At 35.5% G+C, this 18,408-nt stretch overlaps 1 protein-coding gene across 2 annotated transcripts in view; it reads right to left on the minus strand.

The window, feature by feature from the left end:
* Positions 1 to 18,408, minus strand: part of Dpyd (dihydropyrimidine dehydrogenase) — an 899,256-nt gene that overhangs the window by 687,284 nt on the left and 193,564 nt on the right. For both annotated transcript variants that reach the window (XM_021158977.3, XM_085835556.1), the window contains exon 4: positions 14,886 to 14,973. In XM_021158977.3, the coding sequence (XP_021014636.1) occupies positions 14,886 to 14,973 (88 nt within the window). The remainder of the gene's footprint in view (positions 1 to 14,885; positions 14,974 to 18,408) is intronic.

Here is an 18,408-nt window from a genome sequence, read left to right on the forward strand (position 1 = left end):
ACCAAGGAGCTAAAGGGGTCTGCAACCCTATAGAAGAAACAACGATATGAACTAACCAGTACTCCCCAGAGCTGTGTCTCTAGTTGCATATGTAGCAGAGGATGGCCTCGTAGGGCATCAATGGGAGGAGAGGCCCTTGGTATTGTGAAGATCATATGCCCAAGTACAGGGGAATGCCAGGGCCAGGAAACAGGAGTGGGTGTGTTAGGGAGCAGGGTGGGGGGAGGTTATAGGGGGCTTTGGAGATAGCATTTGAAATTTAAATGAAGAAAATATCTAATAAAAAAGTAATATATATATATATATATATATATATATATATATATATATATAATATTAAGGCCCTGTCAACAACCCTTTCTTCTTGGTATTCTACCAATCAAAACATTTTAGTGTTTGTTTCATCGTGTAGAGAAAATGTAGAGGGCAAATTTAGGAGAGATGGAGAAAAATATCCCTTCAGGTGAACTCTCTTCCTCTCCCTCTTCCTCTTCTCCCTCTCCCTCTCCCTCTCCCTCTCCCTCTCCCTCTCCCTCTCCCTCTCCCTCTCCCTCTCCCTCTCCCTCTCCCTCTCCCTCTCCCTCTCCCTCTCCCTCTCCCTCTCCCTCTCCCTCTCCCTCCCCCCCCCCTTTGGTATACATCATGGGACTTAATTGTTGTTGATACTATTTTCATTTTTTGTTTGTTTGTCATTGTTGTTGTTTTTTTTAATTGAGTATCTCTGTAGAGCTCAGGATGGTTGATTGATATCTCTGGCCAAAACTCTGAGAGGAAAATTATGTTTAAAACAGTGGTTATTTGCAAATCAACACAAAAGTTTAGCCATCAAAAGTTTACTGTTTCTATATTTTTTTCAGGTGTAAATTATCAGTTTGTACCTGTCTGCTTTAATGGCACATTCTTCAGCCCACCATGTGACATTTAGTTAATTTTAAGGTAATTTCTACTTTAATTAATACTTTGGTGTTTATTTTTAAATTATAGTTTGAAATTACATTAGTGTGATTTCTCTACAATTTAATGATTTTTGATGTCATTATTGGGAACTGAAAAGCTCTTCAAGCCTGCTCCTCTGTCATGCGGTATAACTAATTTAACAAATAGTCCTACCATCTTCAGGCCTTCATATCACTACAAGATTATCAATACAGCTGGTTGATTTATTTTAAAGTGTTCTTCCTTTTCCCAATGACAGTTTTCACAGATGGAAGCACCCTTCCAAGATACTCTCCAATCTGTTGCATTTAAAAAATACTCATGCTAAAGCTCAGAAAGTTTGCATGTGTGAGAAGAGTGAATTAACACAACTCATATTCGTGGCTTAAGCTATCTAAGAATGAGTACATGGCTGTACATTAATTTGTTAAGAAATGGCTTTAATAGCACATGCTAGGGACAGAACCACCAGGGTTACTTTGTATAAAGCTGTCATTATCCATCAATATTGAGTTCCAATCATTTGGCAAAGACATATATCATGCTCAGATCACACAAAAAGCCCTTGTTCCTGGGTGAGTATTATCAGGGCACCTAGAAACCCTAGAGCCTGGTGTTGTGGTATATGGCTGCAATCTCAGTGCCTGGGGCTGGGGCAAGAGAATTTTGAGTGGAAAGCAAGACTAGTGAAATCTTGTTAAAAATAAATAAATCAATAAAACCTTTAACCACATAATATGTTCTTATAAGGTAAAGGGGGGGATAGGATAGGACAGTCCTATCCTCATGCATATGATAAGTTTTGGTAAATTTTATACAACATAATTACATATTTTAGGACTACAAATTTAGTCAACTCTTCTCAGTTAAACTTAAAGTGTAAAGAAATTAACATGTCATTCTTGTGGAATTTATGAGTTGCTAAACTTGAAACACACACACACGCTTATAAAAACATGCAGTTATTCATGCACAAACACAAACACACATACACATGGGCACATATATACACAGCTACACATATGTACAATTATACATAAATGCATGCAAACACAGTTACAAATGCACATATTCAAACACATAATTACATACACAGAGATAGACATTCTTGGGTTTGAGTTCTATCACAGAAAATCCCTTTAATTGTGGAAATATATACTAAAATATAATCCTCATTTTAGGGCTTGAAAAAAAGAAGAGATAGAACTTACAGAGACCACCTTCAGATGATAGGCATGGCCCCAATTTGTGATATGGGTTCACCCACCCATCTCAGAAATTTTAATCCCAAATTGTTCTTGTCTAAAGGAAATTCAGGGACAAACATAATAGAGCTGAGACTGAAGGGAAGGCCATGCAGAGACTGCCCCACCTAGATATCCACCCCATGCAGTAACACCAAACACTGACACTATTGCTGATATCAAGAAGTGCTTCCTGACAGAATCTTGGTATAGCTGTCCCCTGAGATACTCTGCCAGCACCTTACTAATACAGATGGTGATCCTCACCGCCAACCATTGGACTGAGCCCGTGGACCGCAATGGGAGAGTTAGGGGAAAGACTGAAGGAGCAGAAGGGGTTTGCAACCCCATAGAAAGAACAACAGTATCAAGTGGATCACTCAGATCTCCCAGGGACTAAACCACCAACCAAAGAACATACATACATGGAGGGATCCATGTCTCCAGCTACATATGAGGCAGAGGACTGACTTATTTAGCATCAGTGGAAGGGGAGGCCTTTGGTCCTGTGGAGGTTTGATGCCCCAGCAAAGCAGGATGGTAGAATGATGAGGCAGGAGTGGGTGGATAGATGGAGGAGCACCCCCATAGAGGCAAAGGGGAGGATAGTATGGGGTTTGTGGAGGGAAACATGGAAGGGGACAGCCTTTGAAATATAAATAAATAAAATAAATAAATAAATAAAAAGTACAAAGAATAATAAAGACCTCCAGAATTTTTAATGATGAACTAAATGTGTGTGGTAAGAATGAAAAGTTACATTATACAGAAAAAGAATAAAAGTACATTTTATAACACATGTAGAAAGATACAATTTCATATTCTTTCTGGTTAAAACCATGAAAAGGCAAATGGGATGCATGAATGATTTATTTCACATACACTATCGATTTTTTATAAAACAATTTACCATAATTCTTTTTTTAAATTTCTTCAAAGGCATAGGGTCAATTTTTATATCAACATACCAGAACTGAGGTAAACATATAATGAAGATATAAGAATTAATGATCATTACAGTTTAAAAAAAAAGGTACAATACTCCAAGTGCAACTTACAAATATTTTACAATTAGTAAGAATTCTAAAAGTATCACTGACAAATATTGTATAACCTACTAGTGAATAAGAATGCTCTCATCAGAGAAACTAGTTTAATGTAAAGATTAACATCTTCCTTTCACACTTTACATTTAAAAGTGAATTTCTATTGATAATTACACTACAATTTAAATTCTCTTTCTTGGTTATCCTTTCAAGATGTATTTTATTATATATGTTTGTATGAATGCCTGCATGCTTGCTAATTTTATGTCAACTTGGTAATACCTAGTTATGTAAGAGGAGGACAACTCAATAGAGAAAATGCCTTGATAAGATTGAGCTGTAAGCCAAACTATAGGGTATATTTTTAAATGATTGATGGGGAAGGGTCCAGCTCATTGTCTGAGTGTGCCACTGCTGGGATGGAGGTTATTATAAGTGTGATCAGAAAGCAGGAAAAGCAAGCCATGATGAGCAAGCCAGTAAGCAGCACTCTTCTATGACCTCTACTTTAGCTCCTGGTTTCAGGTTCCAGCATGACTTGAATTAGTGTCCTGAGGTCCTTCCATGATGAGTAGTGATGTTGAAACATAAGCCAAATAAACTCCTTTCCTCCCTCTGTTGCTTTCAGTCATGGTAATTCCTAACAGCAATAGTAAACCTAAGAAAGCCGTCATGTATGCATGTTCACTGTGATGATCAAAATGCATCAGAGGCATAAGAGGGCATTGGATGTTCAGGGAACTGGAGTTACAGGTTATCTAACAAAGTCTAATACAAAAGCAACAGGTACTATCATACAAAGAGGTAGTACTTTCTCTTTTTTAAGACAGCATCTGTAGCCCATCCTGGCTTTGAAATGACTAAGACCCATTTGTCTCAGCCTCTGTAGTGTTAGATTTGAGGCATGAGTTACCATGCTGCCTAAATTCTTACTAAATTATTTTTCAGGTTAATGAATTAAAGCACACACTATGTTAAACTGAAAAGAGAATTATACCCTTAATGAATCTATATTGATGTTAATAGTACATGCAAACACACACACACATAAGATTAGATTAGTTTTCTAGTATTTTTAAGTATAAGCTCTGGATATAACACTACAAATTGTCCCACAATCTGAAGAACGTCATCCCAAACCCTAATGCTGCCTCATCTGTGAGACTGGATAGCCTATTTCACAGTTAATTCAAAACACACTGAACAACAAAGCTTAGCAAAGAAAAGTGAAAAAAGGGGGAAAAATACCAGAATTTTGTTGTCACAGTTGTTTGCGTTTTGCTTAATTTTTTAAATGAAAACGAGACAAATGATTTTATCTATTTCCCAATAACAAATGTTAATGGCAAAATTATCTTTCAAATGTTAAAAAAAGATCAACTAACCGCATTTCGAGTAATCTAATCTGAGACAGTATTTAGAATAGCAAGACTTGTGCCTACTCATGTGCATAGTGTGCACTGTATGCATGTATATGCATCATGCATGCAGATGTGTTCATGTATTCAGTGGGTGCCATGAGCTAGTAAGTCTTCTAACTACTATATGTGATTTTTTAATCACCACATATAACACATACCTGATTATTTAAGGAATTATAACTAGACTGTAATTTCACACCACTATTTTCTTCCATGTTTAAAAAATGTCAGACTATTTTTGAGGGTTGGCTCTTTATTGCCAAGAACATGAGATATTTCTTAAGTGACAGTATGCTGTGATATGTAAGACAGTGTGTTATTATACAGTGGGTACAAAGAGATTTCTCAAAAATGTTCTCCATCCCAAGCATGCTAATTTAAGCCTACCACTGCTTTCAAAAATATAATTAGTATTGATTGTAATAATTTATTTTAATTTCTTCAATTTATCAAAATAGTTTTCATAGAACCAACCACAAATAAACTTAACATGAAGTTCACTGTATAATGGATTTACCCAACACTTAAGATGTTAACAGTACTTATGCAATTTTGTTGTGAAAGCAGATTTGTTCTTTGTTTAGCCCTTTATTTTTAAGGCTAAATTACAAAGACTATGTTATTTCTGAAGATTATGTAGTACATATCAGATGGAAGCACACTGCACATGGATTCTGTAAAGTTATTTACACTATCAAACAGATATGCAATAAGTAAAGAATCACTTACCCTTGCATGAGTCCAAATAAACTTTAAAATATATGTATATATAATGATTAGTTATGTCAGTTAAATGCAATTTCCTTTTGGCCTAGCTTATAGTTATTCTTTTTAACATTTTAATATTAAAAATTTTAAGTCACCTGCTATGTGTTCCTTAATATTGGATTCCCTTTGTGTAGGGACTTCTAAAGGATAAAATGTGACCACTACCTTAATTTATACTGGCATATTCTTATTATTACTCAGTTTTGAAAATAATTAAAACACATTTGTAAAGACTGTTTTTACCTTTGTGTGCCATCATACAAGTAATGTCATCATGTTGGGTTTTTTTGTTGTTGTTTTGCTTTGTTTTGTTTTCAGGCAGAACTGGGTTAAGGAGCTGGAGAAAGGACTCAAGGGCTACAACAGACACTGCTCTTGTAGAAGACTTAAGTTTAGTTCCAAGTACCCACACTGGTAAGTTCATAGCTGCCTTCAGAAAAATGCAATGCTCTCTTCTGATTTCAGTGGCTACTGCACTTACATCCATATAGCCACACAAAGTTATACACATATGAACATAATTTTAAAATGTTATTAACAAATAAGCTTAAGCTATACAATGAAAATTATTGTTAGGCTGACTTATTTGAAGATGCCATATGGGCTGTAGCTTGTTACTTATATTTGACCAACGCTTCCCTTAATTAACAGAGTATCTGAAACTTAAACACTCACCTAATGGACAAATTCTGGAGAAAAGCATAAATTATACTAACTCTGATCAGAAGGAAAATGTTATCATTGACAATCTCAAAACTATAAGTCACAAAACAAAATGGGAAGATTAGGTAAGCACCAATGCATCAATAGGCAATGGTCCATTGAACACAACATAATATGATGAATAATCTGCAAAATATCAGATTCAGTGTGTGGAATTTATACATTAAATTAATTAATCATGAGATATTTTGTTAGCAGCTTTACTAGTGCTGTTGTTACTATTATATGGAACCAAGGTGTGAATACATTTTATTAATAATTTTAAATCAGTATTTTATTATAATGTGAATATGACTCTTTTGGAAAATTCATTTTGGATTTACAAGAGCAATTGTCTATGTAAAGAAAATATTGACTATTCTGGAAATGAATGTACTATCAGGAAATTTGTTATAGTTAATCATAATATATATTCTATGTAGCATTGCAATTGAAACAGATATTCACCTATGGTAGAATAATATAGAAATATGTAGATAGAAAGGCAGATAGACAGACAGACAACAAAAGTTCAGAAGTTAAAGACATCTAAATAAAAACAGACAAGTATGTGCTGATAGGGACAAGGAGTTAGAGTGAGGCAAAAGACAGGAAATTTCTGGAACAATAAGATGATTGGGGAAAGATTGTACAATATACACACTGAAATTTAATAGGTGGTTAATGCCATTACATGTTATTTTGAAGTATCTTTCTTAATTTTACTTTGTTATTTAATTGTAATTCGTCATATATTACAAAATATATATGATCATTGTAAGAAGTAAAATAATTTAGATATTTACAAGACAAATCTTTAAAATCTCACTTTGTCAGAGCTATGAATGAAATCCCCACCAAAATTCCAACTCAATTCAATTCCTCTTTTCACAGAGAGAGAAAGAGATATTCCCAACTTTATCTGGAATAACAAAAGACCCAGGACAGTCAAAACTATTCACAACAATAATAGAAAATCTTGGGGAATCAACATCCCTGAACTCAAGCTGTACTACAGAGCAATAGTGATAAAAACCTCATGGTATTGGTACAAAGACAGACAGGTAGATCAATGAAATAGAATTGAAACCCAAAAACAAATACACACACACACACACACACACACATACACACACACACACACACACACACACACACACACACACACACACACACACACACACACCTATGGTCACTTGATCTGTGACAAAGATGCCAAAACCATCCAGTAGAAAAAAAAGACAGCATTTTCAACAAATGGTGTGCTCTAACTGGCAGTCTGCATGTAGAAGAATGCAAATCAATTCATTTGTAACTCCTTGTACAAAGCTCAAGTCGAAGTGGACCAAGGACCTTCACATAAAACCTGATACACTGAATCCAATAGAAGAAAAATTGTAAAAGAGGGTTGAATAAATTGGCACAGGGGAAATTTTTCTAAACAAAACACCAATGTCTCAGGATCTAATGATTCACAAGTGGGAACTCATGAAACTGAAAAGCTTCTATAAGGCAAAGGACACTGTCAATAGGACAAAAAGGCAATTGGGAAAAGATCTTTACAAAGCCTACATCCTATAGAAGGCAAATATCCAAACTATACAAAGAACTCAAGAAGTTAGACTCCAGAAAACCAAATAACCCAATTTAAAAAATAGGATACAGAGCTAAACAAAGAATTCTCAACTGATGAATCTCAAATGGCCAATAAGTACCTAAAGAAATGTTAAACATCCTTAGCCATCAGGGAAATGCAAATCAGAACTATACTGAGATTCTACCTTACACCAATCAGAATGGCTAAGATAAAAAACTCAGGAGAGGGAATATGCTGGCTAGGATGTGGAGAAATAGGAACACTTCTCCATTGCTAGTGGGATTGCAAGCTGGTACAACCACTCTGGAAATTAATCTGGCAGTTTCTCCAAATATAGGAAAAAGCTCCACCTGAAGACCTGTCTATAACACTCCTGGGCATATGCTCCAACATATACCAAGAACATTTTGCAGCCTTATTTTTGATAGCCAGAAGCTGGAAACAACCCAGATATCCCTCAAAGGAATAATGGATACAAAAATTGTGGTATATTTACACATGGAATATTACTCCACTATTAAAAATGACCACATCATGAACTTTGAAGGCAAATGTATAGAACTAGAAAATACCAACCTGAGGTAACCCAGACCCCAAAAGACACAGATGGTATGTATTCACTGATACGTAGATATTAGCCCAAAAGTTCAGAGTATCCACCATACAACTCAAAGAGCATATGAAGCTTAACAAGAATAAAGGCCAAGTGTGGATGCTTCAAACCCACTTAGAAGGGGAAACAGAGTAATCCTGGGAGGGAGAGAGAGGGAGATACCTGAGTGGAAAAGAGGAGGGGGAAAGAAGGGAGGCAGAATCAGGTATGGGAAGAGATGAGAAAGAAGTCAAAAGAACCATGAGAACAAATAGAAATAAGTAGCAATAGGAAGTGCAGAACTTATCGAATCACTAGAAAGTCCCAGATGCCACTGGAGTGAGATGCTGCTGCCAAGATCCAATGGGGAGGCATTAGCCAAAATACCCAACAGCAGGGAGATAGAACTAGAAGAGACCACCTCCAGTAGATAGACATGGCCCCCAGTGGAGGGATGCGGCCACCTACCCATCTAAAAAATTTTAACCCAAAATTGTTCCTGTCTAAAGGAAATGAAGGGACAAAAATGGAGCAAAGGCTGAAACAAAGGTCATCCAGAAACTGTCCCAACTTGGGATCCATTCCAAGTGCAGACACCATACCCCAACACTATTGCTAAGGCAAAGATGTGCTTGGAGACAGGAGCCTTGTATGGCTGTCATCTAAGAGGTTCTGCCAACACTTGACTAAGACAAATGCAGATACTCATAGCCTCACAGCCAACCATTAGACTGAGCCCAAGGATGCCATTGGAAGACTTAGGGGAATGGCTGAAGAAGCTGAACTCCATAGGAACCCCATAGGAAGAACAAAATTAATTGGATTCCTCAAAGCTCTCAGTGACTAAACCACCAACCAAAGACTATACATGGATGGGTCCATGGCTCCTGCTACATATGCAGTAATGGTATGCCTCATCTGGCATCAGTGGGAGGGGATGATCTTGGTCTTGTGGAGGCTTGATGCCCCCAGAGAAGGTAGATGCTAGAGGGGTGAGTTTGGAGTCGGGGGGCACCCTCTTAGAGGCAAAGGAGATGGGGATTAGGTGAGGAGATCGTGGAGGGGAGATCAGCAGGAAAGGGGATAATACTTGAAATATAAACAAAATAAAATGATTAATAAAAATAAAAATAGGAAGTTTTTATACCAATGACTATTCATTCTGAGATAAGTATATCAAACATCTGTTAGGTATATGATTTCCTGTTTAGAAGCTTTGAAAAATTGTTTTCTAAAATATAATTTTAATATATATATGTATATATCTATGACTATGTATAGCTTAATCCTCAGGTCATGCTTGATTTCAAAACTACTAAAGGCAGGAAATGTCGTTTGAGGTGCTTCAAGAAAACTAAGGGTGAAAGTACTTCTCCTCCAAAGCAAATACAAAGCCTTTCTATAGAAATGTGCATTAATAACTGTCTTCATAAAAGTTCTGTCACAGGTTCAAATAAAAAACAGGATAAAAAGTATATCATTAGGCATTCAAGTATATGAGCAGGAAGAACAGATGGTATAAACAGAATCTTAGCAGTTCTGGAGAGTGGAATTATAGAGTAGAAAAGTAAATATTTTACCTATAGTTTGTACTGTATAGCATGAGAAACCGAATAAACATTGGCAGATTATAAATAACTTTAAAAAGTCTTAGGAACAATAGATGCAATTGTTGATCAAACCTCAATGGACTATTTTAAGAAAGTAAACTGGTAAAGAAATTGATCGTACAATCCAAAAGAGAAATGAAGAAAATGAAAATGTACTTCTTCGCTTCCAAAAACAGAGCAAGAAAAAATGAATTCATGAGAGATAAATTTCCTTAAATAATAATAAATTTTAATATGTAATAATATTTTAGGGTATGAATGAATGAAATGATGAGAAATCATTTCATATCGAATGAGATATGTCTCTATATTAAATAATCTCCCAAAATGATGAGAGAAATTACTTATCGATTAATCATAATAAAGGTACTTAATACCATTGATAAAGTACACTTCAAAATACAGCCTTGCCTGGACACCATCTTGAAAAAGAACATTAATATAACATTGATTCAATATTTCAAACATACTATCATGGAAGATATAGGAACTTATAATTCCATATGTTATAAAATAAAAGAAGAAAATTGCCACCCTGAATTCAATGGATAATGAATTTCTTTTTACATTAATGAATAATAAACACAGTTTATTATCAATGAATAATAAAAACAGTTAATGAGTAAAATCTGTAAAAACACAAACCTACTAAATAATTTTAAAGGATGTCAAGGGACATAAACAGATTCCACATAAAAATTCCAAGATAAAAATACAAACATAAATAGACAAAATGAGAATAAAATTAACACAATATTAACTGAAGATGGCATTTATAATATATCAACTGTTTAAAAATGCAATTAGCACTCACAGAATACTGTCCTTTCAAAGAGAATAAAGTTAATGTGAATTAAAATACTTTATTCTGTACAAAAAGAGCCATTAAAATTAATGCTTTGGTGATAGGCATAGTGAGTTATAGATGCCTATTTCCTGGCAGGTCACCTATTATTGCACCTGGCACAAGAGTTTAGAGCTACTGACATAAGCCACATGGGCATATTCAGAATTGTAGACAATATTACACCTAACTTTGTAATATAATTTTGTTATATCAATAAACATATATATATGTTATATATATATAATTTGAAATATATTATGTAAATTTTGTGATACTAAAATATTTACTATATATGTATGTGTGTGTATGTGTGTGTGCATGTACATTGCCCTCTTGAAATTGTCTTTCATTGGCCAGCTGATTAAGTTTCTTTTAATGTCCAGCAAATAAAATATTATATATTTAAAATTTACTGAGTGATAAATTGTGGCCTTTTGGGCATTTTGGATATACACGGTTTGTTTTATATCGAAATGGGAGAACTCCCAATAGCTGACCATGTGTTCAGACATGACTTTCTAGGCATCAAGGAGCAGTTGGCAATTTTTGATTAAAAAAATAATGCAACTCCAGCTATAGTTTGTGTTAACCATTCCAGAAAAGATAACCAGCATGTCATTTGTGAGAGCATGAATCGCTTTGCAGTTGAAAATGAAAGGCAAATGCAGAAGCTGATGCTGTCCCCTCACTCAGGTCTGTGGTGATATATGTCAAACACACATGTCAAACATATGCACATACATACCAAGAGAACTTTTTGCAGAAATAGAAGTATTGCTTTTAATAGTAATTGCACGTAAATTTTCTGTGTGCCTCTGAGTTGTATGCAAGTTGCCTTCACAACTCTAGTATACCAATATATCTACTAGAAAGATGAGACTTCCCTAATTGGTGTGTGTGTGTGTGTGTGTGTGTGTGTGTGTGTGCGCAAGCACACATTTATGTATCTGCAGAATGGTGTGTGCATGTCACGGCTTGCTTGCAGAAGGCCAAAGAACAATCTTGGTTGTGAGTTTTGACCTTCTACTTTGTTTGCTACAGAGGCCCTTTTTATCTGCATTTGAATAAACCAGACTAACTGTCCAAGAGTTCCAAGGGATTCTCCAACTCTGCTTTCACTCCCATCGCACTGTAGGGATACTGGAAGTGCAGATGGACTTTATCTTATGTGGCTTTCTGTGTGATCTTGGATCCAAACTCAGGCCCTCGTGAGTGGACAACAAGCGCATTACTCACTGAGCTGTGTCTCAGCCACAAAAAAACTGAATCGCCCTGGGAATCTTTTATCTCAAGTGCATTATTAAATTTATCAGTAATTAATAGCTACATGAGTCTACAAAAAATTGCAAAGGGGGAAGGAGAAATCAATATTTTATCATTTAACACAATAGCTTCAAAGAGAACAAATTACTTCTATTCAAAATACAGGATCATGAAATGAATACTTTAGTAGACCTTTACCCATTATGCTTATAGATTGGTTCCATGCTCTCTTAGGTAAAGGAGTTTCTCAAAAGGACAACTATCCAGAAATATAGCCCAGTGTTCACAGTTTGAGAACTGTGAAATGCGCACTTCCAATTGAGAGAGACAATTGCCAACAAAAGCCTGTGCTAGAGAGACAGAGAAGCTGGCTGTGGAAGGACAATAGAACAGAGTGTAGCTTTCGAAACTAGAGTTGTAATCCAGTTTGTAAGAAAATAAAGAATGGAGGCATTGGTATAAAATCCAGTGAATCACACAAACCTTAACACAATACAACACCCGCGACATCTTTTTCCCAGAGGCACAAGGCTCACTGAGTCAGGGGATTCAATTACCCTCTCACCCTGAAATGAACCCCCCTCCTGTGTTGTAGTCCACTGACAGAGTCGGGTGGGATAGTCTTTACATTGTACACAGTCAGTACATCTCTCAACCCTTCAAGATTTGAAGAAAATAAAATTTTGAGCTTTCATTCCTCAGGGATACACCAAAAATAAAAGTTATTTAATAGCTTGATAAAGGGTAAATCTTGAAAATTTGAATGAATACGTAAATATGTTTGAATAAACACCAGCATTTTGATAAATTAAGAAAATGAAAAGAGGTTTTGTTTTGTTTTTGTTGTTGTTGTTGTTGCTGCTGTTATTGTTTAATACTTACTTGTATTTTGTGTTATAAGTGTTTTTGCCTATATGTTTGTATCTATATCTCATATAGGCCCAGAACCTGCCTAGTTCAGACAAGTATGGCAGATAACCTGGAACTGGAATGATACATGGTTCTGAGCTACAATTTTGATCCAGGGAAATTAACCCAATCCACGACAAATGCAGTAGTAACACTCTTAACCACTGAGTCTCTGTTCCAGCCACAAATGGAAGGACTTTCACCACCACCACCACCAACAACAAAATTGATTCACATATCTCTATGATGAGATATAAACCCTTTGAAAAATGCCATTATTCTTTTTTTTGTCATTGTTCCTGTGAAGAACTTAATCTGTGTAGAATTTAAATAAGTCGAAGGAGTATATATTAGGTTACCTTAGACACTACCAGAGTGGGGCAGAACAAAGGAAAGTTAATTAGCATGATTTTCCAGACTGATGGCCATCAACCAATCCCCTTATTTCTGATATGAGTACCATGAATTCTGATATTTGTTTTCAAAGAATATTTTCAAACGTGGTCCATTTTGGTAAGATCCTGTTTTTTTTTTTTTTTTTTCGAGACAGGGTTTCTCTGTGTAGCCCTGGCTGTCCTGGCACTCACTTTGTAGACCAGGCTGGCCTCGAACTCAGAAATCCACCTGCCTCTGCCTCCGGAGTGCTGGGATTAAAGGCGTGTGCCACCACGCCCGGCTGTAAGATCCCTTTTTTAAATGACAATGATTTAATGTACATTCCACAGGATATTATTGAATAAGTAAAACAAAGTTCTCACACTGAAAAATATTTTGGACACTATGATATTTAAAAATAGACCCCTTTCCAGAATTATTTTGAAAATGAAATGCAGATTTTCGAGTTACTAAGGGATTATACCCAATCATGGAATATGTTATTCACAGTTTTTACAGCATATTCACAATTTATTTTTCTGCTTCCATTTCCTTTCTTCAATAGACAGTGCCTGTTTACTAAGGCTAAATAACATTTCCCAAGGAAGCATGTTCATCACTCTTTATTTTATCCATGTTGCATGTACTATTCTCCTGGGTTACATGGAAGGCAGCATCAACCAAAACAAACTACAATTAAGTATTTATTTCAAAAATGTTTTTCTGGTTATTTTTCATTATATCCTATTAAGATGAAGAAGATGATGATAATGAAAATGACATGGTACAGCAAGAACCTCTTCATGTTTAGCAATGACATTAATTAATATTAGTTAGCTAATTAATTAATGACTAATTAATATTAGTAATAATAAAATCACTTCTGTAAGGCTTGATAAATTAAGCAAAGAAGGATAGAAATTTCATATCAATAACAGGATATATGCATAGAAAATATTTTTCACTTTTTAACAACTTTGGAAAATCAGTGCTATATTTCCATCATAGAAGCAAATAATGAGGTAAATTGTTTTCACTGGATTAATATCAAGCAGCCACTTTTAACACTTTAAATCTTACTAAATATGACTACAAATGCTAATGTCCTGCCCCTGCAACCTGCTGATTAACTCAAAACATCTGTAGTATTTTTATCTTTTCTTTGGAAATTTCATGCAATGTGTTTGATCATATTCCCTTTTGATTCCTCTCAATTCCTTAATTCCTTTCAGCACTACCACATCTCATGGCCAACTTCATGTCCTTTTAATTTTTTTAACCCTTGAAGTCTAATTTGTTCTGTCTATATTCTCACAGTTATATAGCCATCCACTAGAACATAGTTGACCTCCCAGTGGTCAGTGCCTTAAAGAATACCAACTCTCCTCCCCACAGAAACAATCAACTAGCTTCTTGGCTAAGGGTGGCAACTTGAGATCCACCCTCAAGATGAAATGTTGACTGGATTTATCTTCTGCAGAGCTTGAACAAGAAACGACATCTGCTCTGGGCTCATGAGTACAATGGTTCAGAGCTCATGAGTACAATGGTTCATGTCATGAACTCTAGACTCACCTTGTTGGCAATACTTGTGATAAATGATTTAATGTCAAGAGATGTGGGACAACTCTTCTGGCAGGGAGCATCTGCGCACTTCAGGCATCTAGGGAAGAGAATGACTATGTTCACATAATGATAAAGAAAATGACATTGACTTTCATTTGTTATCTTATACCAATCCAGAGTAAACTTTTAATAAACACAACTAAAATTTAAACTTTTAAGCCTGCATTTTTAAAGTGACTTAATAAATACTAGTTTATGTCTTCTAAAGTTTTTATACCTCTTGAAATATGTGGAATAGTGGCCTTCTAACATCCTCTCATCTTGAGACTGTTCCTAGTTTTAAAAGGTACATTCTGGAGATTCATCCATCATTCTATTAGGGAATCTTATACCTTTTCATCTACCAGTATACAGTTTACTATACACAATAGTTAAAGACAAAGCTCATATGTCTTAGAGACCACAAATTTTTCTGCAAATGCAAAGAAGATATTATATTTTAACTGTTATAACACATTTATTTCCCTTCTTCTTATGAATTTCCTGATATTCTGGATTTCCCTTCCTCCCTCTTTCCTCTCCTACTCTATTTTTCCAGTGATTTTCAGAGTATAGTCCACTCACAGAACAAGTGAGTTCTGCAGCAACTGTTTCAAAAATTAGCCCAGATGCACTGTATACCCTCCAATAATAAAGCATTTATTTTCCCCAGCTGTCATCCTCTTAAGGAAAAGAAATAAGGTCAAGGTCTCCCTTGCTTGTGGTAGGCCTCATGTAATTGGAGGTGAGTGGGCAGCTTAGAGATGCAAACTCCTTATTCTAGCATAGAGCACTGCTCCACAGCAACCTACTCTCTACCCAAGTGAACTTCCCTTACATCCCAATTTTAACTCAGAATATTCTTCATGGGGAAAAAAAATACAAACATCCCTGGAGGTTAGTTTACCTAAGTGCTATTTGAGAAGCTGATATGAGCTTCTGGTATGTACAAGTTAGTGTTCTCTGAATTGATAGTAATAATCACATTGTGAGATTATTAATGCCACAATGCTATTGTGGAACAGATACAGATGCAAACACTTCACCATTCTTCATTTGTGCGTTTGTGTGTGTGCACGCATGTGTGTGTGTGTGTGTGTTTTGCATGTGTTCATTTACTCACTCATTTAATAATCATTTACTGACTCCTTATGTGATATATTGAGGTTATTTACCATGTATTAATATGTTAGGAGTTTGGTCTTCATAGAGATAGTGCTGAAGGTACTATAAAAACTTTAACAAGTGGAGTCTACTGGGAAGATAAGTCATATGGTACTGGTATCAGAAAAAAAAATGATGAGGTTATGTCCACTCTTATAGGAGTTTACATATAAAAGAATAAGCCTGGCTCCTTCCTTGTTTCTTTTTGAGTTTCTTTATTGATATATGGTATCTCTCACATGCAGCATCCCTCATAAGGCTCACATGATAACCTGCTTCATGTGGTTTGGGTTTTAACTTCCAAAATGGTGAAATAAATTAATGTCTTTATTTTGCATAAATGTGGTTTCAGTTCTTTTATTATAGTTACATAAATGAACAGAAAACAAGGAGAGCATAACAAGGGGGTATTAGTATAAAGCTAAAAGGGCTAAAAGAAACTGTAGAAATATAAAGAACACTGTAGGCCTTGACAGGATAAAATTAAGATATAACAAAATACAACCTAATAAGAGAGCATATGGGTGCTTAGTAATACTTGAGTTGTATTCAGAAAAAGATTTGCCAAGACAAATAATACTTAATGAGGGCCTGGATGTTTGGTGGATGTCAATGAAGAAAATATGTATGATTGTAAGCCTAGGAAAAGAAAAAAAAAATGACTCCAGAGTGGAAATGGTACATGGCAAGGTTTAAAGATGAAAGACTACCTCAGGGAAGATAACATGATGGGATTTAATGTAACCTAAATAAGAGAGGGTGAAAAGAGAAATTACCCTGGAGGTGCAACTTCAGAGAGTATACTACTGTCACGTGGGTTAGAAGACCAGAATTCTGTAAGAATTTGTCTAAAAACGAATCCAACATCATTCACTGACATAGGAACAAAAACCCTCATTTTTATCCACTTCCAAGTGTAAAGACCTGAGTTCATTTCTTTCAAAGAAACAATAGATCTCTCCCTGTCATTCCTATGTATGGCCATCCTCTTCATTGTCTGAAGCAATTTCTCAGAACCTAATTAATATCTTGTTTTTAAATCTGGTCTCTTTTCTATGGCTTATGCCCTTAGCCTTCTCTCTAAATTAAAATTTTCACAATGAGTACTGAAGGCTTTTCATAATCAATTGTCCTCTGTGAAATGTACTTATTAAACCTCTCCCCTGTCGTTGCTCTGAATACCATTGTTAGTCACATCTGCCATTGTGTTGGGTTCCTATCTTCTCATACTTATGCATTCAGAAGGCTTTGGTATTTTTCCCCACAAATCACTTTCCCTGAGAACAACAGAAACATTAAAAAAAAATTCCTTAAAAGTACATCCTACAACATACATCACAAAGTTATGCAACAGGAAAATAAGATTCGCCCAGTGTGGCCCTTGAACCTGAAGCAAGGTAATATGCTATGAGAAACGCTATGTAGGTAAATAGGGTGGTCATTAATAGTATTGTGAAAGGCTTTCTACCAAGTAGCAGTGCAACACAAGTCAAAATACTAGCAAAATAATAAAGTTATGTCATACTTTCTCACCTAATATACTATATTAACAGTTTAAAAATACTTGTCACTTTATAACGAATTAGTATATATATTCATGTGTATGCTAAACACATACACACACACATATACACACCAACACACACATTAAGAAAAAGGAAGAGAGGAAGGCATGTAGGCAGGTAAGCAAACAGGAAGAAGGAAGGAAAGGAGGGAAAGAGGGAGGAAGGGTGAGGGAGGGAGGGAACCAGACAGCCAGAGAGACAACACCATGAAGATTCTAGTTATCTTTAGTCAACTTTATTTCCTCTTTCAAGCACCCAACTCAACTTATAATGTACAGCTAAAAATGATCTTATAATGCCTGCAGATATGAGTGAACTGAATTAAGATGCACAATGTCTTCCTGTCCTTCCCAAGAAAATTCAACATAAACAGATTCACTTAACAGCACTGACAATGTAAGGATTTTCATTGTGGTTATTAAGCCTCTTTACCAAATAATTTTCCTTTTATTATTGAGCTAGTTCACAAATAACAGCTGTTGGAAATGTCAGATGTTAATGAGGCAGGGCAATGCAAACCAGAATTGTAGCATTCTTTTTTTTTTCCTTTTGGTGCCATGAATATGCCAGAATGGGCAGACTGATAATAATACCATCTTGCAATTCTCTAAGCGCTCTGCAGACTAAAGTGCATCAGGTTGCCATTAATCCCACTTATCACTCTGACAGCTCAGTAATTACACTACTGCTATAGCCAGGTAGTCCTAATAAAATATCAACCACTGTACTGGAATGCATACTGGTGAGATGTTTTATTAAACTTG

The sequence above is a fragment of the Mus caroli genome, unplaced genomic scaffold (genome assembly GCF_978045245.1).
Source record: "Mus caroli unplaced genomic scaffold, Mus_caroli_1 scaffold_3, whole genome shotgun sequence".
In the NCBI taxonomy this organism is placed as follows: Eukaryota; Metazoa; Chordata; class Mammalia; order Rodentia; family Muridae; genus Mus; species Mus caroli.